Source organism: Pieris napi, chromosome 4 (genome assembly GCF_905475465.1).
Source record: "Pieris napi chromosome 4, ilPieNapi1.2, whole genome shotgun sequence".
NCBI lineage: Eukaryota > Metazoa > Arthropoda > Insecta > Lepidoptera > Pieridae > Pieris > Pieris napi.
The window spans coordinates 1,210,654-1,236,848 of NC_062237.1; the positions used below are offsets into that span (position 1 = coordinate 1,210,654).

The 26,195-nt window shown below is 33.6% G+C and overlaps 1 protein-coding gene across 1 annotated transcript in view; it reads right to left on the minus strand.

Moving 5' to 3' along the window:
- Positions 1 to 26,195, minus strand: part of LOC125049183 (TBC1 domain family member 12-like) — a 50,688-nt gene that overhangs the window by 14,075 nt on the left and 10,418 nt on the right. Inside the window, exon 2 of the mRNA XM_047648324.1 lies at positions 98 to 334. Within this exon, the coding sequence (XP_047504280.1) occupies positions 98 to 334 (237 nt within the window). The remainder of the gene's footprint in view (positions 1 to 97; positions 335 to 26,195) is intronic.

Sequence of the window (26,195 nt, forward strand, 5' to 3'; positions counted from 1 at the left end):
AGTAGCCGTAAAATAATAACAATATTGAGAATTTATCGAATTTTCTTATATCTATTGTGCACCTAGAACTGTTCTAACTATTATGAAGTCAACTCACCTGTCATGTTGGATCAAAGCAATAGAACTCGCAACCAGATCTTCAAACTGCTTCTCACTGGCTGAGCTACCCTGCCTTTTGTGGTGATGGGGTGTGTTGCTCACTGATGAGGTAGGAGTCAGCGTCTTCTGAACTTCGGCGCTCTTCGATAGGCTGTTCGATTTGCCAAACAGCTTCCAAGTACCGCTGGGCGCTTCTTGATTTTTCGTAGGATTGCTCTTCCAAGGGAATACGCCTCTGAAAGAGAGAAAATCTTGGTTATATTTCTAGCGTTATAGTAAAATATCTTAAATTGGCTCCACGATCACCGTATTTTCACATTCTGTCGTATATTAAGACTCATCAAAGCCAAACAACCTCCTTGTTTGTGATGAGAGATGTCTCATATTATTTTAATAAACTCCAAAAAAACTCGGAAACTACTAGACCGATAGCAAAAAATACATAATTACGCATTACATTACAGCATACATCAACATGATATTCCACGTAAAACAGGATTTTTTACACCTGTTACGATAGTTTTCGAGTTCATTCGTAATTTACATTAAAAAAAATACAAAAAACATTCTTGAGCAGTGTTGGCCTAGTGGTTTAGCGTGCGACTCCTATACCTGAGGTCGTAGGTTCGATCCCCAACTGTGCAACAATGGACTTTCTTTCTATGTACGCATTTAACATTCGCTCGAACGGTGAAGGAAAACATCGTGAGGAAACCGACTTGCGTTAGACACAAAAAAAACGGCGTGTGTCAGGCACAGGACAGATACAGAAATCTGAGACTAGACCTAGACCCAAAAAGGTTGTAGAGCCACATTGTTGTATCGAAAGACTAGGTTTTATAAAACATAGAATGAAAAATGATTTATTTGTTTAAAATAAATTAAGCTACACAAGAAACAATACTAAACTAAACACAGCTTGTAGTCGCCTGTAATATCCACAGATTTTCAGAAATAATAAAAGAATATTAAAGAATATCAAGTGTGTAAACGCGTGTTAGACTTGTACTTCGTTTCGAAATAATTGTACCAAGGTAAAAGTAAAAGTACGTAATTACAGAAAGTGGCTTTCAATGTGAAAGCTTTATACATATTTTAAAATTGTACTAATTTAGGTATATATTCATAGCTAATTGTTTCATTTACATGATAAAAATGCTGTGTAATCTTAAAATGGACAAAAGTCTTGAATTAGTTAAGATTTTCTTTGGTATATTATTTGGTTTTTTGTGGACGCAGGCAGTACCAGATGGTAATTAGTATTTCATACTTCTATCCACTAAAAATTACATAACGTAGAATTAACTCATAAATTATAAGGATTGTAAGGAATATTTATGCTCTGCAAATGTGGAGTTACGAATCAGGTAAAAAATCGTCTTTCGACACTTTGTAACCAACTGATCCTTTGTTGAAGTTTTTTTTGACTTGGGATCCTTCAATAAAAGTGCGTAGCAATTGCTAAAAGGCCGGCAACGCACTTGCGAGCCTTCTTGCAATGCGAGAGCTTCCTCCCTGATTGACCTTTTACAAAGTAAGCAGCTGTTTATCATAAACGCTGACTAAACAACTGTTAGGTGATTACTCAATCAATATACTATAAACTGTGTTTTTATAAAGCACGTGTACACATCCGGCAACCGGTTAGATAAAACACGACTTAACTGATAGTAATTAAAATGTTTACGTCTTGATAGAGTGCAGCTGTACCGTTATTAACTTTGAAAATATCATATAATCGAATACATACCATTTATTACTAACGAAACACACACAGAAAGACAAAAAAATAATAATAATCAAAAAACAAAAATAACACACAAATTATGGAAAAAAAGGAATCAGGTACATTTTAAGTGTGTAATGTATGTGTTGGTTGTTGTAGCTGGCCCTGGCTCAGCATTATGCTGTGGAGCAGACGTGTTCCACAGCGCTGATCAATCTGCCAGAGCCCACAACAGTTAAATTAGATTAGATGCTACATTATCCCTAAGTTACAAAATTTATTTGTTTTAATATTTTCAAAAATAAATATTTGTAATGTAATTTTCTTACGAATATCCCTTCATGGTATGCGCAAATTTATTTATTTCCAAAAATACCAAGCCAAGAAAATAATAAAATAATAATTATACAAAATATCGCCATTGCGCTACTCTCTCTGCGAACATATAAAGATTTCGATAGTGTCTGTCACAGGGGTCTATGCAACAGACTAGTTCTGGCTCTACATATAAAAATATATAACCAAATCAACAATATATATTAGATTTTATCAACATCAATTCCGGAATTAGAAATAGCTTCCGAGTTCATTTCAAAGCTTAATCACATTTATAACATAAAAATATATACAACACACAATTTACGACGTTGTAGTGAGGTCGTTACTCGTACCAAGCGCTGGCCGGCACCGCTGCGCGCGCGCATGACTTTTTGTTACGTAGATTAGCTTTTGAATTAATGCTTATGCAAGGTTTATGTGAAGTTTGCTCCCTTTGTGTATTGTTCTTGTTAGGAATTTAACGTCAGAATTGTAATGAATACTGTTGAACAACGTCAGTAGCCTATGTCAAATTACTGTTTAAATTAGTTGAAAAATTTTATATTTTTATATTACAAAGTCCCTATTAAAATATATTTAAAGCCGCTGTTACAAATGCTGTTGAGGATATGTATAAATTGAATTGATGTTCGTTTTTCTATGGAACATGAGGCAAACGCTAAAACTCGAGAACGGATGGACAGATTTGGCTAATGATGGTCTTGAAATATTTGTGGAAGTTCAGGGAATGTTTAAACCGAAAACATAAATACTTAAAGAAAAAAATTCATAACGATAATTGAAATTTCCAATAAAAATTATCACTTTGTAGTCATATATTTATAACATTCAGAAATTTCTGTTTCATAGCTGTAGAACCGATTTCTTTGCTTTGCAAATATTATATTAAGTTTTGACACCAATATATGTACACCAATATATAAAATTACATAAAAATCTCTGCCATTTTCAGCCTTTGCACATAAAAGATTAAATCAGAAAGTTTGTCTTTGAATTCCTCTAGGGAATTGGACGAGATAACAATGCCTTTTATGAATGAAAATAGCTCGTTACGTCACAAAATTGCTACGATAAGAAATCTTAAATGGGTTAGACCAGTCATGGGCAAAGTACGGCCCGCGGGCAAAGTGCGGCCCTCGGGCTAGTCTGATCCAGCCCGCGACACGATTTTGATTAACCCCTAAAATTAATTGCACATAGGAAGTGATAATTTTTTTTGTGCAGCTATAATAGTTAACGGGAGCCTTAGGTATGGTATTATCGCATCTAACACTAACTGAGTTTGCATGGCGTGTTTTCTTTCCGTTTCGAAGATTGAGTTCTACAAGGCCCTGTCAAAAACAACTGTTCCAAACCTGAAATCTCACGCTCAGAAGATAATTTCGATGTATTCCTCTTCTTACATCTGTGAACAGGTGTTTTCTACTATGAAGCTTCGCAAAAACAGTGTTAGAAACCGATTGACTGACCATAATTTAGCTTCACTACTGCGAATCAGCTCATCTCAGTTTCTACCAGATTATGATCAACTTTTAGAATCTCAGTCACAGTTTCATCTGTCTCATACGCCTTCATGCTCTTCTAAAGATTAATCATTTTTTGTGACTTGTTTGGAAGTTTTTACCATTTTAGTATATAAGTTGTGTATGATGTAAAATTAAACAATAAAAAGGTTAATAACTTGTATTTTTTTTTTTTTTGGCGCGCCTGTAAATTTTTAAATTTCATCTGGCCCTCCTTTTAAAAAGTTTGCCCATCACTGGGTTAGACTGTAAAATTGTACGATTTGAAATTAACCTACATTTTGGTACACACATAGAAATTATCGCTAACAAGAAATTTAATGCGATTTTAATCTACAATCATTTTTTTATGATTTGTGGAATAATCATTACATGACCGATGTCCAAGATCGAAAATAACCACAATTGTAGTGTCCTAAACTACACTTTCAAGGTCAAAATTACGCTTAGTGTTCACTTTCTGGAGCGAAGCCAAACCCATGAGGTTTACGAATACAACTGGCATATTATCAAAACATTAAGTCTATTATTAACACCACCAAAGTGGTGCCCACATATTTGATTTATGAAGCCGAGAGAAGTGGAAGTAATTATTGGTAGGATAATACGAATGATAAATCAAAAGATTTTCATTCGCATTATCATTTAACTTCAAAAAAATTCCTTATGTTAAAAACAGAGCTAATAAGCCAATTTAACTCAGGTCTGAAAATAACATGACGTCAATGTATTTATAATAATTAAATATTAATTACAAGAAACGAGACTATTCGAATTATAACAAGAATTTGCATGACGTTTGATCGCATGATCGAAACGAAATCCTTCGTTTTCTTATTCAAAATTAGTTTCAAATTAAATAGCATGCTACAGGTCATGAACAGTCTGATGCAGCATGATGAACTGTTTTATTTGACTTTCAGCCTGAAACAATGTAATACCACAAATATTATCATCTATATATATATATATGTAAAAAAATTATGTTGGTTTGTGTACGCTTCAAAAACTCAAAAAGTTCTGCACCGATCGAGCTGAAATTTTAGCATGATATATATCCGCATCAAGAATTGTTTATATCATTTTTTTTGTTTTTGTTTTTTTCCACAAGTTTTGCAAAATTAAATTTATATGAAACTTTTCTTTGTTTTGTTTCTCATTTCTCAACCATTCAATCACAATGTCCCACAGCGAAGCGTGGCAGGGAACAGCTAGTTTTAAATAAAAACGGACGAATAATAAAATAAAACTTAAACTTCAGTTCAAGACCACTCTATAATTAACTATAACATTAATGAAGACCTCTAAACAATAAAAATAAAATTCTCACGCATCTACTATAAAATCCCATTATCATCACATTCCGCAATTACATGATCATTATCACTAACCGGAAAATAGACACCCACAATGACTGACTACGATACAGTAATTAAAGATACATCCTTTATAAAAGGTCAGTCGAGCAAGTACAAATGGAAATACTCAATGAAGCGAGAACAAAAGATATGATTATTAATATTTCTATATGTATATCACAACATATATACAACCCTTAATGTTCACCTCTCTACGATCAACCCCCATTTTTTATTTGTTAATAAAAAAACTTATGACTTGAACTCTGAGGTTTAATATAGAGAAAAATTCACAGAAAACCCTAAAAAGTTTTCATTCCGAAAAACAGTCTGGTGTAGCATAGCAAAATGTTCCATGTTGGTATATACTAAAAAGCTAAGTAAGTAAATCACATTAACGAGAAACGAAGTTCACGGGGGCAGCTAGTATATATATATGTAAAGCTAAAATCATAGTTATATCAATCCGTCAATTGTTGATCATGCGTGCTATATCGCGAGCACTTTGTTGATCCGAAAACCTATGTTGATCCGGGTGGTTTTTGTTGATCCAATATAATATTTTTCATACAAATGTGGTTCCGACCGGATCAACGATTTACTCCGTTGAAGTTTAGGAAACGCAACCGAAATGTTGATCCAATATACAAATCCACTCCGATAGTTGTTGATCCGATTCAAATGGGCCAATCAGAAGTCAGCAAGTCCTCCTACTGGACTTACCTAAGGTATTTGGATGGTTTAATTCCTATAATTTATTGCAAGACCACCTAATCAGTAACTTTTCTTTATTTATTCAGTTTTTATGTTTATAGGTATAATATATATTTATGGTAAGGAAATTTATGACGACACGCGCTTGTCGCTTACCCGATGTTAAGCTTCGTGCATGCCAGCAGCTTTATGTCATACAGAGTATGTGATATTGTATTGCACTCAGTAACCCTGAGATATAAGATCTAGAGTCTCGAAGCCCTGTTATTACTTCGCAAATAATGCCCTTCATCCCGGGACACCGTAGCGTTGTTTAGCTACCGCTTGGCCGTTGATTAACTGACAAAGGTCTGGCCTTTCCTCAGACTGGCCTTCGCAACAGTCCTACCAATACTCGATATAGTCTTATATAACTTGACGTATCACACAGAATCTTCATTAAAATATATTTACTTTTTTTATAAATATTGTTAACATACGTGTTAAGTCGCATCCATGTCCTATTTTGAAGAATAGGTTCTTTATTTAAAACTTCCATACATTTGTTTTTGCCTGGATTTATCTTTTTATTTATGTATGATTGGAAATATTTTTTGACTAATTGTATCTCTTCATCCGACCACTTTCTATGACTGTTTTTTTTTCGTTTCTGAATTGGATTATCACTATCACTATCGCTTAAACTTGGGCATTTTATTTTTGTCTTTCTGTTATTTGGTTTAATATTGATATTTTTATTTTTAGAATCTTTATGATATATATTAATTTCTTTGGCTCGTCTAGTTTTATTTCGTTTCTGAATCTGTTTATCATCATCAACATCGCTTTCACTTGTACTACTTGACCATTTTCTTTTCGTGTTGCTTCTGTTTGGCTTAATTTTGGGGTCTTTATTTTTAGGATCTTGGTTGTAATGATTGTCTTGTTTTTTATCGTTTACTTCATTATAGTCTCCAATTTCTATATCGTCCATGTTCTTATTGACTGTAGTTTCTGGTGTTTCGATAGATATTTTGGGGTTTGTAAGTAAGATGTTAGATTGGTCGCTTTCTATTGCCGAATTTTTTGAAGATGGCGTCTCTTCCTCAAAGTTTCTTGGTTTGATTGAGACCTAATCGTTTCTATTATGTTACTCTTCTTCTCCATTAATGTATTTTCATATTCTAAGAGTTGAGATCCTACAACAGCTTTTTGGAGTACCTGCATAGGCAATCTATAATTTTGTGCATGAACTGATATATTATGCCCTAGAAATCCTGCCAATTGCTCAGTATAATGATCATTTTGTTTAGAATGAATTTGGGACATTGTAGCAATATGATGTCTCATTCCGGTTGATGTAATCATCTCGGGGCGTTTCAAATTACACTGTTTTTTTATCATATCTAAACACTTACCGCCCTCAAAAGGTTCTTGTGTACCAGGTTTTGGAAATAAATATTGGTTGGAGCTTGGCATTTTTAAATCTTCACGGCAAGCTATTTTTAAATCTATGTTTTCTCGCATTATTTTTGTTAGTTTAGTTAGTTTGACCATGCCTGTTTGTTCATTAAAGCCACACATTTCTTTTATGGCACTTACAAATGTTTCATTGTTTTCAGGATCAATTGCGTTAGTGAGAGTGAATAGTTGTGTCTTTTTTCCGCAATAAAATTAAAAGAGTAGCTAAATCTCTCATTTTGGAGAAAATCGCTTTACGACTTCGTCGTTCTTTTTTCTTCTTCAAGAGACGAGCACCGTATGCTATGATTAATGGATCATTTTTAACTACTAATGAAATTTCATCAGAACGAAGATGCGACAGTTTTTTTTTTCTTTTAGCTCAATCGAAGCGTTCGCCGTATTGGGAACGATTGTTAAGCTGTTATTAAACAATGCTTTTCTTTTAAGTGACGGAAGAACATGTTCAGAAGCTTTACAATTTCTTAAATGTCTGAAAAATGAAGATCTTTTAAATGTACCCAAGCATGTTTTACAAGTAGCGTAAGTTGACGGACTAGAGGTACCCTGGTTGCTTCGTTTTGATGGTAATAAGGTTAAATGAGCGTCCCGATCAAAGCTATTAGAATTGTGTAAAAAAATTCCCTTGTTTCTCAATTTATCTGTAATTTTTTGTCGTTTTAGCTTTTGTATTTTAGGGTCTGTATCATTAATAGCTTTATACTGAAGAACTTCGATTTCATCTGCGTGATTACGTAAAAGATGTCTAGAATAATTACGTATAGTTACAATTGCTTGTACAGTAGAAACATGCATTTCTTCGGTACCACTTACGTTTTCTCGCCGTATTATTAACGCTTTTTTCAACTTTACCTCCTCCAAAATCCGGAATTCCTTCTATGAGTACACTTACGCCCTCATTAGTCGATAAGTTCTGGCTACTTTCCCCACTATTGACTTGTGTGTTTCTTTCTTGTAACTGTTTTACTTTTCTATTGCAATTTTTTTCAACTGAACGACTGGGTCGTCATTATATTCATCGTTAAAAGACTAAAAGGTCAAGGTCAAAAGCCCTCGGATCAACGTTAGTTAGTAAGATTTCGCATATAAAACGGATGCACATTTGACTCGTCGGTATAATATTTGCGACCGTTACGGATCTACAAAAACATTATGTCAATGTATTTTTTGATGGCAAGTATGTTGCAAAGCGACCGATGCAGATCCCCAAACAAGCCTTCCATTTCTAATTCGGATTAAAGTATATCAGTTATATTTGTAAAGAGCCAATTATACACTGCAAGAAGGTGGATCAACATTTCTTTTAATATCTTACTAGATCAACGTTTACATAGAACGGATATATATATAGTTCCTGGGAAACGAGAGGGCCCCTTGCAAGGTGGGCTGACGAAATTAAAGTAGTTTTGGCTTTACTCTTAAAGAGGACCTTAAAGAGATTGCTATTTTTGTATAAAATTATAAGTGTTATCTTTTGTAAATAGCAGTGTTTCAAGGAATATACGAGGTTTTATTATAACTAATTATTATTACTCTAGACGTCACCTTCTGGATACGTTATCACTGTGTAACCTATCGTTGTAGGCTAATAATATTTATTTAATAAATCACCTGAATATACTTCTAGTGTATATGGATACTATAGGGAGAAATTCTAAAACATAAGGAATTTTATTCATTCGTAAAACCCATCAATAAATTGCACCGTTTCGTAGTACTTTTGTCTTTATTCATAACAGAGTAAATACCATCTATCAAAAAGAGATGAAAGAGTTTCTAAGTTAAAAGAGTGCATACTCAATAAGTATTTATGAATTAGAAGAATGAAATAGGTAATTAAACATATATAATCAATTTAAATTGTTTTTAATATATTGTGGAAAATAACAGGTTCTGACGCATTACTAATATTACAATGAGAACAGCTGTTAACACATGTACGAACACTGTGTACTTAAAAATAATTTATATTTGTAATAATATAAAATAAAATAAATCAGTGGCGCTACAACCTTTTTAGGTCTGGGCCTCAGATATCTGAATCTGTTTCATGAACATTTGTCAATCTTATAGGCACGTTGGTTCCTCCTGTGCGTGACACACGCCGTCGACTTTTTTGGGTCTAAGGCAAGCCGGTTTCCTTACGATGATTTCCTTCACCGTTCGAACGAATGTTAAATGCGCACATAGAAAGAAAGTCCATTGGTGCACAGCAAGGGATCGAACCTACGACCTCAGGACTAGGCCAACATTTTTAATAATAGTAAGGCTTTATAATTATTAATACATATCTCGGTACAAATCTGTCATAAGCACTATAACTATCAACAACATTCTTTACTATAAACCTTCTAAGATAGTAAACATACCGATGACGTCAGAACGATGACCTCGTACGACGTGCATAGCGAGAGGTCACTATCTTTGCTAATAACATAGTTTCTGTATTACTTTATGGTCTCAGATATAGTGATCTTAAAGTAATGTGTTCTGTGGGATAGCTTCCGTATAACAATTGAATCATATAGGAGAGAAGCGCAAAAGTACATTAGTTAGTTAGTTAGTTAGAATTACTAATTAAATGCCTGCGTAGATTACAAGTGCCAACGCAACAGCAGTGACTAGTAAAACAAATGCCTTAAATTCTTGGAGATGAGACTGGCTAAACAGTGTAACGCGGAACTAGTAAATATACTATATTTGTATAATATAGAGAATTCACAGTAGCGATATTGTGTACATGTGTTTAATATACAGTATAAACTCTATATAACGACACTGAAAGGACTGTGCATTTTACGGCGTTATAGTAGAGTTGTTGTTAAATAGAGAGAAAACTCCTACTTATTAGTCATGGTCAACAACAGTCTACACGTGCAAGCAATCCCAATTTGTAAATAAAAGAACATGCATACGAAATTTCTTAGAAAGTTCGTATGCATGACGCCGACAGTCGAGTTTATTGCTGACTAGATAATAAAGCGACAAAAGAACGAACACAGTTTTAACTCATTTTAGCAACATAAAAAGTATTTTATTAGTCAATTGCTGTCATTATTGAGAGTGGGTGTAATGCTATGTATAGTGTATGCAACTAAAGCCAATTGATTTCGACGCTTTCGCGAATTCGACGTTAAATAGAGTGTCGTTACACGGAGATTACACTATACATTATTTTGATTTTTCTTGACATTATCGTATTGGGATAGTCTATAAATAAGGATAATGTATGTATTTCTGTAAATAAATAAATATTTAATAAAATCGCTAGTAACAGCTCTCGGCCACACTAATGTGCTGTAAATAAATAATTTTTTGCCTCCATAATACTCGCCATGATTGAATAAAAACGAAATTAAGCAAAATTTAGAGGTGACTTTGAGTTTTTTGTAACGAGGAATTTATATTGTATTGTGTTTTAATTATAGAGAAGGATCAAACCATATTTATTGCTTTTAATTCAAGCATCATATACTTAGATAAAATCAAATCTACGATGAGTGATTTTGCTTAATGTCTCTTAAGAGAGGTTGAGGACTGACAATAACTTATAGATTTCTGTGTTATTCGTTGAATTAATTCTAATTCATCATTTTTGTTGTTTCTTTGTATTCTTTTATCTTCTTTTTGAAGTTATACTTCTTTTGGCGCGTTAGGGAAAAATTATGAGAGTAAATTTTTACGATGCGCGCGCATACCGTCACAAAAAAAACGACACCCTGAAGTTAGCTATAGTCAACATTTTAGTTTTTTCTATTGTGTCGTTTTTTCTACAAACGTAGTATAAAAATTTTTTTATACTACGAATGTGAATAGATTTTTATCTTTTTACGCCAAAGAAGTATAGCTTCTAACGCGTGTACATAAGTACACACACGTTTTTTTTGTGCAACTGTTAGAGCAAAGAGATTAATTATAAATACATATTTCTGTGTAAAATAATAACTATTATTAGATTCTATTTAACTCAGATGTGTTAACTACATAAAAAAAATATTTTTGTATATTGAACCAATCTGATATACCCCTCGCAAAGTGTCAACAAAGCCAGCACATTCCTTGCCCATAACAATACACTTTGTATTCACGGCCTGGCTTTCGTAATCCTCATTCTGTATTATGATCGACATATGTGATCGAACCTATCGTACACAATATTACAAAAGCAATTCATTATTGGCATCCAATTGGATTTGTATTCATTTCTGCTTTGAATGTGTCCTATATAAATGGTTGAACCAGGAGCGGCTTGAACATGAATAGAAAATTGGCTGGAAATCAGTGTTGCTATTTATTTATATGAAACCTACATAGTAGTCTATCTGTGGCCGAGAAGCTAGGGGAGTGTCAAATCTCCCCTTTCCTAAATTGGACTTTATTTGCTTAAAAGGCTCGGCGTCTCCCGCCGGGCCCGCGACAACTACTCCGGATATATCATGATATTTATGGGCGAATTGGAGCCTACTAGCCGGCGAGACATGCTTTACCTTTTTTTTATCTTTAGTGTTGCTATTTAATGTATTTCTAATTTGACAATTACGTCATTTAAGCCTGATATGCTTAAATGATAGTCTGGTAGTAATTCAATATGTTCCTTTTAGTTTGATTTATGAATGTTTAAGAGTTTTACAAAAAAAATGCGCACATTCATGAATACATACATAGACACACATACATATTATACTCTATGTGGTTTCCTTATATATTATTATTATTTTTCCTTATTTTGTTTATGTAGCAATCTCTTATGCATAATGTGATAATAATAATATAAGTGTGTATAATTGATTATAAAGCATAAATTTACACTACGTTTTAAGATCTTCTGGGGATCCGAGGTGGTGGGGGCCTGATGACTTGTAACACAGGTACCTACTCTATCTATAAGGCATCAGTCTCACACAAACAAGCATTTCTTTCTATTATAAATAACTGTTGCTTTATTTTGTGCACTATATATATGGAAGTTTTGTGAGAAAAATAAAGATTATTATTATCATAAAAAAAAGTTGTAGAGTCAAATTGAATGCAAGAACACTTTCTGCTCTTTGCTTAAATATTATTTGCATAATAAATATATGTAAATACCTCTACAACAAGAAAGCATGTCATTAGTCATTGCATTCCTTTGTTAGTAATTAAAAGGCAGATGTGGAATCTTATCTCATAGAAGCATTTCCGTTATGGTCATAGACAATCCGCTGACTGTTAATCCGTAGTAGTAACTATTTTTTCTTTAACATTTAAAAGGTTGTAGTTTATTAATTTCAGTTTTCTTTATTTTAATATATTAATATAATTTGACTTATGTTTTCTGGTCGTTTATTTTGTTTAACAATGTAATTTAGGCTTTGTTTATCGTCCAACTTTTTTTAAAAGTGATAATGCGCTTACGCAGGCTCGCGCCATGGTTGTCTAACTTGACGCGGGGACTGTGGGGCTGGGTCTACACTCAAAGCCCTCTGCTCTTCAGAGGGGTAGCGAGACCCTACCCACTAAAAACACGTCAGCCCTACACGCCCTTAAGAGGGGCCCTTCGGGTTCGCCAAGGCATTCTACCCAAGGAGCCAAATACCCACTAAATCTCGGTCCTATGTGCAAAGAGGCGCGACTTGATTACCTATTACCGATTTGGAATGCCAAATAATAGTATTGCGTGATCGATGAACTTCGTATTTACCTCATTAACATACAAATTATGATATGTTATGAACAAGTTCTGAACGTAATAAATAAACCCGGCAAGGTTTTAGTTAAATACACGATTTTCATTACAATCAAACCTGCCATACGTATTTCGTTCTCACATAGCCCAAGAACAACTGCACAACGTAAGATCAAAAAATTTGACTTTACGGTAGATATTTGTATAGAAGACACAGAATTCTAAACATAGGGTTTCGGTTTTATGTTTTCTTGTTTTGTTTTCATGTAATATTGTCGTTCATAGTTTATATTTTGTATTAATAAGATTTCTATTGCATTAAGGTAACTGTAAGAATAGAAAATAAGAAAATAAATAATTAAAATTAACATACAGTCAAATCCGTTTACGAAGACATCGTTTCGAAAAACCGGTTATATTGACAAAAATCAAAGGGTATTAGATACTTAATAACAACGTCATCGGCTGTTACGACTATCGGTTTTTAAGACCAAATATGAGTAGTCCTTTCGATGTCGTTATAACAGATTTTTGGTGTTATTATATTTAACCGGGAACATGTTTTATATCCATCAAATACGCATTTTTTAATGTAATAGGAGGCAAACGGGCAGGAGGCTGGAGTGATGACCCATTGACTCACATTGTCGGAAGGCTCGCAAGTGCGTTGCCAGCCTATCAAGAATTTTGAAGCTGATACAATTATTATTCAAGAACAGCAAAACACATCAAACCAGGACATAATCCTAGTATTATATATAATAATAATATGATTGGACAATTCACACCAATTGATCTAGTCCCATGCTAAGCTGGTGAAGCTTGTGTTATGGGTACTAGGCAATGGATATACATACATATTATAGATAGATAGACATATAAATACATATTTAAACACCCAAGACCTAAGCACAACACCAAATGCTCATCACATCGATGTTTGTCTCAGCCGGGGATCGAACCCGGGACCCATGGATTCGCAGTCAGGGGCACTAACCACTAGACCAATGAGCCGTCTAATCTATATAGAAGAAAAATATTTTAATTGAGTATTGAAAGGTTAAGTTCGTGATCGTCGAGATGAGTGTTGATAACCATGACGGACGGTATTACAGAGAACGTCCCAATAAGTTATCTAATATATAAAATTCTCCTGTCACAATATTCGTTGCCATACTTCTCCGAAACGACCGATTAACCGATTCTTATGAATTTTTTAATGCATATTCAGTAAGTCTGAGAATCGGCTACTATCTATCTTTCAACCCAAATAAAAAAATATTTATTAGACAATTTTTTTTGTTTTTATTTTTTTATGATACAGCATAGAAAACATACAACCTCTAACTTTACCCCTCTACGATCCGAATCGTATCGAATCAGTGATGCCAAATTGGGGGTTATCCCTCCAAATTTAGGGGAAATCAAGATGTCGTTTTAAATTATTTGGAAGATAACTAATTTACCTAATTTATGAGATATTTTTTAAACGCAAGATTCTTTTCAATTTATACCCAACCAACAAACTAAACTTGAATGTATTTTAGATGCATACTTGAAATTTCAACTCAAACCGAAAACAACAAAAAACTTTTAATCGCTAATTAATGGAAGTTGGTTCTAGGGTGAACATTCTGTCGGAGTTGGAATCACTGAATCGAATGCAAGATTTCCATACGTCAACGCCTTTAACATGGCGGTCTTATAAGCGTAATCAGCCAAGTCTGCTTAAAACAAAAGTATGCTTTGACCCATGACAATTTCCATACCAATTATAGCTGCTTATTACTGTTTTGGCCCCAGCGTAGGTCTGATCATACCGAGTTTAAAAGGTAAATATTGTATTCAAATGTTACAATAAAGCATAAGTATAAAATTACTGTAATCAATATTTTTTAAAGAAATTAATCCTAATTCGCGACATAATACCTGTTTATATGTCGACAATTGAAAGCTGATTTTAGCAAATATCAGTTTACATTCACACATCAATAGCTGTAATGCTCTACTAATCCTTTATATACCTATATTGTTATTTCATTACACAATATTGCCGCTTAAATATAACAAATACACAGTGGAGCAGTGCATAATAAATAAAAATAGCCTTTATTCAAGTACACTAAACTACAGTAAGTCCATGTCTTTTTAAGTTTTACACTTGTACTCGACCTGCGATGGAGTGAAGGCCTCCTCCATATTCTTCCACTTATCCCTATTTGTCGCGACAGTTTTCCAGTTTTTTCCCGCTATCCCTTTTATTTCATCCTCTCAAGTTTTCGGTGGGCATCCTCTCTTTCTTCTTCCCACTGGGCCCTTCCAAGTAAGGGTCTTTTTGACCCATCTGCCATCACAAATGCGGCCAATGTGACCGTCTCCATTTCCATTTTAGCCTTTTTGTATATGTATCACCTCGTTTTTTACTATGTCTTTTAGTTTCAATTGAAGAATGGAGCGCTCCATAGCCCTTTGGCATACTCCAATCTTTTTTTATTAACGTCTTGTCGTCGTCTATCCGTATGACAGATATGGAAGTATGCATGTGTCCATGACTGTTCTTTTTATAGTAGGAGCAAGGCATAATATATTTATTTATTTATTAAAGTTCACCACATCATACATGGTAGGTACTAAATCTACGGCATATGTTACAAACTCTTTTATCTAAAATGTATGACTATAAGTAATAAGTAAGTAACTAAGTATTAATTATTGTCGTTTGTTTAATGTAAAATTTCAGTTTTCTTTCATTTTTTTAATGTTTTTGTGTATTAATGTACTTACTTATATTTTCTGTTTCATATATATTGTTAATCTATGTTATCTGTTTTGGCTTTGTATATTGTCGAAGTGTTTTTGTTTTATAATAAATTAGAAAGTAGTAAAGTAAGGGCCAGCGGTGAATCACAAAAAGACACAAAATATATTTAAATTACTTAAGTTTATTACTACAACAATTGAATATGACTATTCAATCGGCCCGATATGAGGTGCACGACAAATAATCTATATTTTGGACTTATTACTAATTAAGAATTTGACCGGTCCGATGTGAGGTATCCGATCAAAGCTATTGGTATCTGTTGTCTGCTTTCTTTTATAATGGTGTTGCGTCAGAGGGGTACAGCTATTGGTTATGCGGGACAAAGGGAGTGCAATGGATATGTAACTAATATGTATATCAGCTGTAAGATTACTAATAAATAACTAAACATTACATTCTATTAATATACTATACTGACTATATGATCTATGTATACTATAGTAGGTTATCAGCCGACTCCCTCTTTTACTTCCTAATCATGACTTAACCGGTTAGTCAGTTATTTTACAAAAATGTAATAATGAGGGCGAGTTCTTCTAAATTTGTCAATTTCACCATCAAGTGGCAGGATCTCGGCAATTTTAGCGCAATTCTTGACATTCACTTGTGCAACGCTTGCCTAACCTCCTGCCCTGGTACCAAGCGGCGACATCGCGGCACCGTGAGAAACTTTGAACATCTTTCTGTTTACTACAGGTTATACAGAAGAATTATTCAAAACATGAGATATTGTTTATGGTATAAACAAACATTATCTATGAATTTTTACAGTGCCTTTATAAATTTGTTTTCCAGGCAATTTGAATTAAGAATTGTTATTTTAGTGGACGAAGGCGAGCTGTTGGCTACTTAGGGTTTATTCATTTCTCCAAGAAACGTTAAAAGACATAGTATAATATCAGTAGTAAATTAAATACACTTGTTTATACAGTGTTTGTACTAAAAATAGATCTCTCCCGTCCGGCCTCTTTACTAAATTGAAAGCAAACAATCTATTAAAAGTTTGCAACGCTTTTATACGTAAAGAAAGAATTATATTTCTTAGGTTAGATTCTTTAGATTATTAATTATATTATGTGTTAACTGTGTTTTATTTAATTTCTTTGTTAGTCTGTGGAAAAGTCGCTACTTTTTTAAAATTACATTTTAATTCGAAGATTTTTTTGTTAGAACATTTTGGATTATAGAAGAAAAAAACTTAACTCTAAGTGTTGTTCTTTCAAATACATATTTCATCAACACATTTGAGTTTCATTCATCATAATATATAGAAAATTGGGTTACATCAGAGATTTATTGACCATAAATATTAAACTTAAAAACCAGTTTTATTTTCAGTTTTGATATATAAAACTATTCATACAGTAGGATTAATGAAAAAACAACGATTACACTCAGTCCTAATCACTACCGTCTATTCAAAAATAAAAGAATATGACTTAAAGTACAAACTCACATACTCTAGCAATTATATCACAATACGGTTATGAAACAGAAGAATGTGTTTCCTTGAATGTGTGAAGGGGTTGCTACTTCATACTTAATTTTATAAACAAATTCTTACCTAACAAAATGTATGTTTATTGTACAAAATATAAACAATAACATTTCTATAATTGTATTTGATCTAATTCAAATCAACAAAATTAGTAGTTCACTTTACGCACGCTTCCTATGTTTTTATACATAAATTCAAACGAGTCTACAGCCATTAAAGGTAGCTAATCCACATATGAATGTTTCTACCTCTTATATAAACTGTTTCTCTGAACTGTATATATATGTATTGTGACATCACAATGCGATATTCGTTACATACAATAGCAGAGAAAATTCTAAAAGCTGAATATTAATTTAAAGCGTTCTCGTTCTTAGATTTTTTGTTTGTTAGCCTATTTGGACTCTTAGTAAGGGCAGCTCTCAATCCATGATTAAAGGATGGATACGCCAAGCCTACCAGACCTAGTTTATAAAAAAAGTATCTTTTTAGGAAAGTGAATTGACACTTCCCTGCTGTTTAGCTTCTCAAGCATATATGTATATTATATATGCCTGATGGTGTGGTTGATAGACTATTAGGAGTCCTTTGTATAAAGAAAAATAAAAGAAAAAACCCCCTTAGATCATGTTTTAACTTATATATACTAGAACTTCTTACTAAATGTACTAGCGTAAACAGTAGTTAGGAGGGAGAGAAAGAAAGAGATTACGATCTCGACGTTATCGCTATTAGAAACTACTCAAGAAGACTGCTGACTGCGGAATAATAGTTGCAGTTCTACAACTCAAATGGAGATGGAAGACACATAGCCCATTATAATAAAATTTACAAAAAATAATAACATAAGATTGTATAGGTATATATATTTCTTTTTGTTTAATGTAGGTATGTCAATAAGATGTGGATAAATAAAAGCTTCTTATTATTAATGAAGACTACAATATAATTTCGGATTACTTATAAATTAAGTTAGAATTTCTTTGACCTAAGGTTAAAGAGATAATGTTAATCAGCTATCGATACAAATCAATGCTACATAAATTTTCGGTCAACGGCTTCAGAAGAGAAAATGATAAAAATTTACATATTACGTAATATATTACGTCAAACGGTGTAGTGCCGTTTGGCGTAAACGGCATACACACAGCATAGCTAATTTAATCTGACGTCATAAATGTTTATTATTTATAGGCCGACAACAAACTCTCGCACTATGCCATTGAGACGGTTCATGCGCAGCGGCATTACTTAAGGACCGATCTGGTCGCCAAACTCCAAATAAGTACATTGTTTCTTTCCATTTTTCGTCATTGTTTCTTGAAGTAGGGCGAATGGAAGAAATGGTGGAGTTGAGTAATTTATGTATCCATTTTGAAAGATCGATACACGATTTAAATAACTTCGCTTGATAGAAACATAATCCAAACATAGCCAATTTTTGACACTGAATTCATTATATGACGAAAATGTATATCGAATATGATTTTGAAATTTACACGATATATTTTATCGCAAACCAAGTAATCCATTTCAGAAAAAAATTATTGATAAAATTACATTAATTTAATGTTTTACATAACTAATTGTTATTACGGGTCGGCGCGTCTCAGTGCTCCAGCTCTCCACTTTGCACCACCCCGAGACACTGACACAGCAATTCGTGCTGGGATAGGGCCTTAACATCAGGCAACCTGCCTGTTTGCCCTCTGTTCTATAAAACTATTACTTTTAAATAAGCACAGCTTTTTTAGAGAGACAAACTAATTGTTATTCAATAGAAAAATTATATTAATTTATTCTAGGATTCCATACCGAATCTATATGCCATTTTATTAAAGATTTTTTAAAGAGAAGGTTGTTGCTTCGCTTTTCGCCACCCACTTTCCGTACCACTATTCACCAGAAATGGACGATTCAACTTCTTAAAACAGACTATTAAATTACGTATACGTATAAATAAATCTTGCTCAGGCTAATTATAAAAGCAAATATAATACAGGTAATATCAATTTTCTTCACCATCGAAACCTGACATCCTGTTGAAAGGCAATAGAGCCTGATTCCTTTGTATTTTCCACATCATCGCTCATAAACAATACTAATACTTGTGAACTTTTGCTAAGGGCAACTCTGTCAACTGTGTATTTGTGAAGAAATTTCAAGCAAATATTCAAAGAATATTTTTATATAGTATGCGATTCGGTTGCAACGTTACTATTTAAAGTATACATACAATAAAGCTTTGAATTTCTGATACTCGATGTATATCTTTAAAAATGTTTAATTTATTTATCGTACAGCTACACATATCCATTTTATTAATTAAAACACTAAGACAATATACAAAGCCAGAAACAGATTACTTTTTTTTTTTTTTTTTTTTTTTTTTTTTTTTTAAAAGACAATTCACACCAATTGACCGAGTCCCACGCTAAGCTGGTGAAGCTTGTGTTATGGGTACTAGGCAACGGATACATACATAGATAGATAGACATATAAATACATATTTAAACACCCAAGACCTAAGCACAACACCAAATGCTCATCACACAGATGTTGGTCTCAGCCAGGGATCGAACCCGGGACACATGGATTTGCGGTCAGGGATACTAACCACTACACCAATGAGTCGTCTAACATTGATACACAAAATATACGAAATTATAAGTCCATTTAATTTGGGAAAATAAAACTGAAATTAAACACTAAACAAACGGCAACTTAATATTTTAAAGAAAAACCTTAAATTATTACTACTGTTTAAGTCTTCCTGTTTTGCTTGTACATATACTAAAATATTGCATACAAATAATAATATATTTCCCTTCAAGCCCTTCAACAAAGGAAACGAACATTTATTATTTAAATAAATCGAAAACTGTTCCTGATATATCATTGTAGCTTATAGATTTAGGTCTCTCTCTCTGGATTAGGTCTGTATACTCGCAGCATGACTTGCCAAAGGTAATCCAAGGTCATACGGAGACCAGCCTATGACAACATCGAATATCAGTGAAATGAATCTAATACATTTGTGTTATAAGGAAGTTGCATGTCCCAGGCAATACTAAATGTATTTTTAAATAATAAACTACATATTACGAAACAATTCCTAAACATAATAGCCTACCCATCATAACTTTCACCTTGTTTTTGTATCAAATTGTACTGCGAACCGTGACAAAAACCGTGACAGAAGACATTTTATGGTTAACAAAATATAAACGTTTTGATTCTTTCACGAAATGAGAGTAATATAACAAGTACAAACATAATACTTTAATAAGACATATGTTTGTGTGTTTGCCCGCTTTCACTGAAGGTTCCTAACGTTAAGCATTTGTCAACTGACACGTAGAGGACTCGTAAACTTGGTCACCAAGTTGGATGAAGTCCTAAAAGGTTTCTTAAATATGACGCTAAGCTACGCTAAGTACCCTTATGTCTAAAGTGTTTTAGTATGTCATAATTCGCTGTCTCGGCTCTGAATATTACACTAAGGAGTCATGTCACCGTAGCAAATGGAGGTCTGTGGTCTCTTCCTCTTTGTAAAAAAGGTATAATGTATTTTATATGGTATTTCTGGAACTACTCACTCAGAATATTGATTGTAAGACAGATTTACCTCACAAGGCTGTATTATAAAAGATTGGCGACGATAAGCTTAAGCCACTGAGTTCACGGGGGTTAAACCGCGAGGAGAAGCTAGTTCATTCTAACGCTATAATGCTGATTAGTTTGTTTATTTGATTTTGTTTTTTAACATTAACGTCATTACTGTACAGTTACCTATATGATAAACATAATTTTGATTTGATTTGAACGAAATCAAGAACTACAGATTAACTAGAACGAATCCGACCTAAATAACTAGAACAAAACCTCTGGGTACAGCTAGTGGTTATATTACCGTTAAAGATAATGATTATATAATCCAACCAAAATTCCAACCCAATCTTAAACAAAAACTTATTATCATAACATGAATGAATCAGCCGTTACTCAATTATGTGGAACGACAAATATATACCTAATTAGTAAATAAACGGACTTGCGATAATGATTCAACAGTTCATTTATGGATATTGACTCATGGCTAGTATAATCTTATGGTATTATTCAGAAACGTTACGCTATTGGTGACAAGTATTTTGTTGAGTTTTATTTCAAATACGAAACCATAATATTTCTTAATTAAAGTCGGTATTATTTCTTAAAATACTGTTAAAAACCTGCAAGAACGGCATTGTATATGTAAATATGTGCGGATTATTTACGCCTCTGTGAGGGTACTTACAAAAACTTTTTTTAAATACCCTCAATATTTAAAACTTTTTGGTGTAACTACTTTGGTGAATCAGTTCATTACTTACATTAACATTGACTCATGCCTAGTAAAATCTTATGGTATTATTCAGAAACGTTACGCCATAGATGACAAATATCTTAGCGCCATTATTTTAGAGTTATCGACTATCTATTTATACTTGGTGACTATTTAATACAAATACAGCTTAGAAAAAAGTGTATATACGAACACAACGTTTAAACACAAACGAAGGCAATGGGACGTGGCAATAACCTCCGAATATTTCCTTGTGACATGTATCGATTGAACCAACCACGCCCACGCTACATTAATCTAGATATATAGAATGTGTTCCATCAATAATGATATTCTTTATCAAATTAAGGAAGCCTGGTAATGGATTAAGGTCTTAACCTCTAGCTCTATGGCCTGGTTATTATAAACCAGTTATAACACAGTTGCTCACCGATATATAAATATTATAACAAAGTAATTAATTTACTTTTACAAGTAATCTTGAAAGATTGTAAGTATGGATGGATGTTTGTTACTATTTCACACTAAAACTACTGAATGGATTTAAATGAATCTTTACAAATAATATTTATAAAGATATTGTGTGAATTGTCGAGTTACGCATATGTAATGTATCATGGAAATGTTTATCTTAAATAGTCAATATCTTTAGAAGTTTTTTTCTACACTAGTACAAAATAATTGTGATAAAAAATTCCGTTATAATCTAGTAAAAGCGTTTGAATACTCGCGTATACAAGACTGTACTTTAGTAAACATTACCTTTAATACGAAACTATTGAAGAAATGTATTATATATGTTCATATGTCAGTCAAGGATGTTACTTTTTACAGTTGGAAGAAAAATAAAAATAGGTGGGATGGGGTGGAAAAGTATATCCTAACCAATTCGACTTCCTTCAGTAAAATAACGTACCAATTCTTAAAAGGCCGGCAACGCACGCCCTCTGGCATTGAGTGTCCATGGGCGGTATCACTTAAGGTGATCCTCCTGCCCCTAGTTCTATAAAAAATGCAAGATTTCATGTTTCTTAGATTCAGTATGTAATCTAGGATTACTACGATTTGTTAGGAGTATTATTAAAAATTCTTTCTCACTATTTAATTTAAGAACATAGAAATTTTCAATTTCCAAATTACCGGCACTTGCTAATTATCGTTGTAAAAAACACCACATTAACATACATAAATTAATACTGGGTTAATTACTTTTCTGTCAGTTTTTCAAATACTTACAGTTATCTATTAATATTAATTTCCGATGATATCTCAAGGATTTGTGACATTAATGAGTAGCTTAAATTTTATTCTAAATATTTGTTTGGTGCAGAATACAAAATTCCACCCGTATCACCTCGACTCGTTCCACACTGAGCTCTTTTTAAGGCACTTTTTGCCATGTGTAACCAGCTGCCCACCGATAATACCAGTTCGTATTAGGGTCCTTTTAAGAAATAATATATTTTATTAAAAGGCAACGCACTTCCCAGCCCTCTGGCAATGTCAGTGTCTATGGGCCGCGGTATCACTTAAAATCAGGTGAGCCTCTTGTCCGATTGTTACATAAAAAAACACTGGTCGAGTCTTCGTAAATATTTTTTTTTATAATCTATACTAATATTATACAGAGGAAAGGTTTGATTTTTTGTTTGTTTGAAATGAATAGGCTCCGAAACTACTGGACCGATTTCAAAAATTCTTTCACCGTTGGCAAGCTACACTATTCCCGAGTGACATAGGCTATGTTTCATTTTCAAAAAAATTAGGGATGCTTACTAAAACTTGAATAATCTAACCCAAGGTGTAAAAAAATAAACAAAAAACTTCCTTCAATCGTGTGCGCTGCGAAAACTATTAATGATAGAACAAAATGATGTATTACAATTTATTATTATTATTATTATAAAAAATTTCGAGACAGCATTTCTCTATCTTTTATAGTTACGTCACAAGAAGCGTCCTTTTATTAATTTTTTTTAATTAAAATACCACCGCTTGAAAAGGCTCTTTATTCGTACCTAGGTATTGATCCTTATCAAAATAATTACCAACGTTTCACATAAGCTACAATTTAATAGCATAACCACCAAAAAAGCATGGTGGATTGGTGTTCTCCTGCCGTTTCTCTTGAATAGTTACTACTATGTAATATAACAAAAATCTTAGCCACAGCATCGCTTGGCCGAGTCTACTAGTTAATAATAAAATACGTTATTTCCCTTCGCCATAGTAAGCGTTAAATGGACACAGATAGAAACATCTATTGAGGATATTTTATAGTGAGAAACACTAAAGACTTCATGCTTGAAATTGCATGTATTTAAATTGTTATGTATTTAGAATACTTTATTCATCAAGAAAATTTACATTTGGGCTTAAACTATTGCAGATGGTCGAAATAAGGCCAGTTGCATTGGCAGAAAAGTTAGTACGGCACTAATTAAATTAGTTCCGCACGAACCGTACTAATTAGACAAGCAAGTTTTCATCCGTCAACACATCTGCATTATTCGATAGTAAAACGAGAAATTATGACGTGTTTTCTCCTACTGCTCTAGTCCAATCACAGACGAAGCGACCCGTCCAACAGATGCTAAAACAAAAGACGAAACGACGGCGTAGTTCGTTTGTTTGTGATTGGTCAACAGTATTCCTAGTGATAATATTACGTCCGATGTTTTCGTGATTTCGTTTCTCACTCCGCATTTGATATCGCTAATTTATATGAGAAATATCAACAAATCTATAGTATGCAAGTCAGTGCCATTACCGCTGACGTATCGCCAACAAGGTTAAATACATATCCGGAAACCCACATGACATTTTACTTTTCGTATTATAGACCAGTGCCGATAATTTTTGAAACCTAAAAAAATTACAGTAGGATGAAACCCATTAGAAAAGCAGGGGAATATGATCAAAATGAAAGGAAAAATAAATTACGGTCGATCTGAGGTCGGGAAGGGGTAGGGGGGGAGTTTTAAGGGTAAAAAACGGTTTATCTTGATTTCCGGCATGTTAAGATTAAGTAATCTGCAATGTATCTACATTTATAACGTTAGTTCTAAGTTTGATTTGTTATGTTGGCAACACCGCTTTTGTCAATGACTATTGATTATTGAGTAATGAGTCCGGTGAAATAAACATCTTGTTTAAGAAATATATCTTTTATTATTAAATCACTTCAGGTTATGGGCCCAGGTGCGCCTAGACACGAAACCGTAACTGTGATTTAATAATATGCGCCAAATGTTAATATCGGCGTTAAAATATCGGCGTGAAGAAAAGTAAGGTTAAGTGTACCTAACAACGTGACACGCGTGCCCGTCGAGAAGGAAGAATACTTGCCCTAGCAGGTCAAGGCAGGAAGGCAAGATGGAGGGAAGCAACAACAGCAGTGTTATTAAGCTGGAAGGCTCCAGAAACTGGAACATCTGGAAATTTCAAACAACCGTACTCTTGCGAGGTTATGGTTGGCTGGACATAGTCGAAGGAACAACTTTAAAACCAGAGGAAGCTGGTCAAAAAGCTGCCTGGGAAGCAAAGGATGCTAAAGCTCAAACATTGTTGGTGACAAGGATGAGCGAAGATGTTATGTTACACATCATTTCTTGTACAACCTCGGCTGACATGTGGACAAAACTACAAAGTGTATTCGAGCAAAAGTCAGAGACCAGTATTCATATTGTACAGCAAAGATTTTTTCAATATAAATATGAAGCGGGGACTGAGATGTCAGTTTTTTTGTCAAGGATTCAAGAAATGCAAAACAAGTTAAAGCAATTGGGTGAAGAGATCTCCGACAAGCTTGTTATAACAAAAATATTAATGTCTCTGCCAGACCAATACAAACATTTTGTCTCAGCGTGGGAGTCTGCACCTGACCATAAGCAAACATTTGACAATTTAGTGGCCAGGTTGTTAGTTGAAGAAGAAAGGGTGAAGGAGAAGAATTATGATCCAGAGCAGGCATCATCATCTGCATTTGTTGCCCGGAACAGGAGTGGTGTAAAATGTTTCAACTGTGGGAGACTTGGACATGTTCAAAGTGAGTGTAGAAGTAAGAACAATAAAAATAACAGTGAAGAAAAAATGAACAATAATAACTGTTTTTATTGTGGCAAAGCTGGACATAGTAAGGCACAGTGCTGGTTCAGGAAGAATAAAATGATGACAAAAGACAATAAGAAGAGTAAAAAGAGTAAAGAAAGTAATGCATTTGTTGTGTCGAGTGGACAAAATCTAGAATCCAAGTGGCTGGTGGACTCTGGGGCAAGTGAACATATGTGTTACGACCGTGCTTTATTTATGTCTTATTCAAGTTTTTCAAGTGATTCTCAAAGATCCGTTATCGTGGGTAATGGAGCGGCGATAAGTGTGTTGGGCTGCGGACAGATGGCGGTGCAAGTGCATAATGGCACTGAATGGATTGACACTACGTTAGATGGCGTTTTGTTCGTTCCGGAATTGAAAACCAATTTGTTCTCTGTGAATCGTGCCATAGACAAAGGATACGTTATGATGACAGATGACGGTTCGTGCAAGTTCTACAAAAACGATAGTGTTTGTGCGATTGCAAAACGTGTTGGGAACTCTTATTACATGGTTTTACGCTATAAATTCGAGGTGGCGAGCGTCGC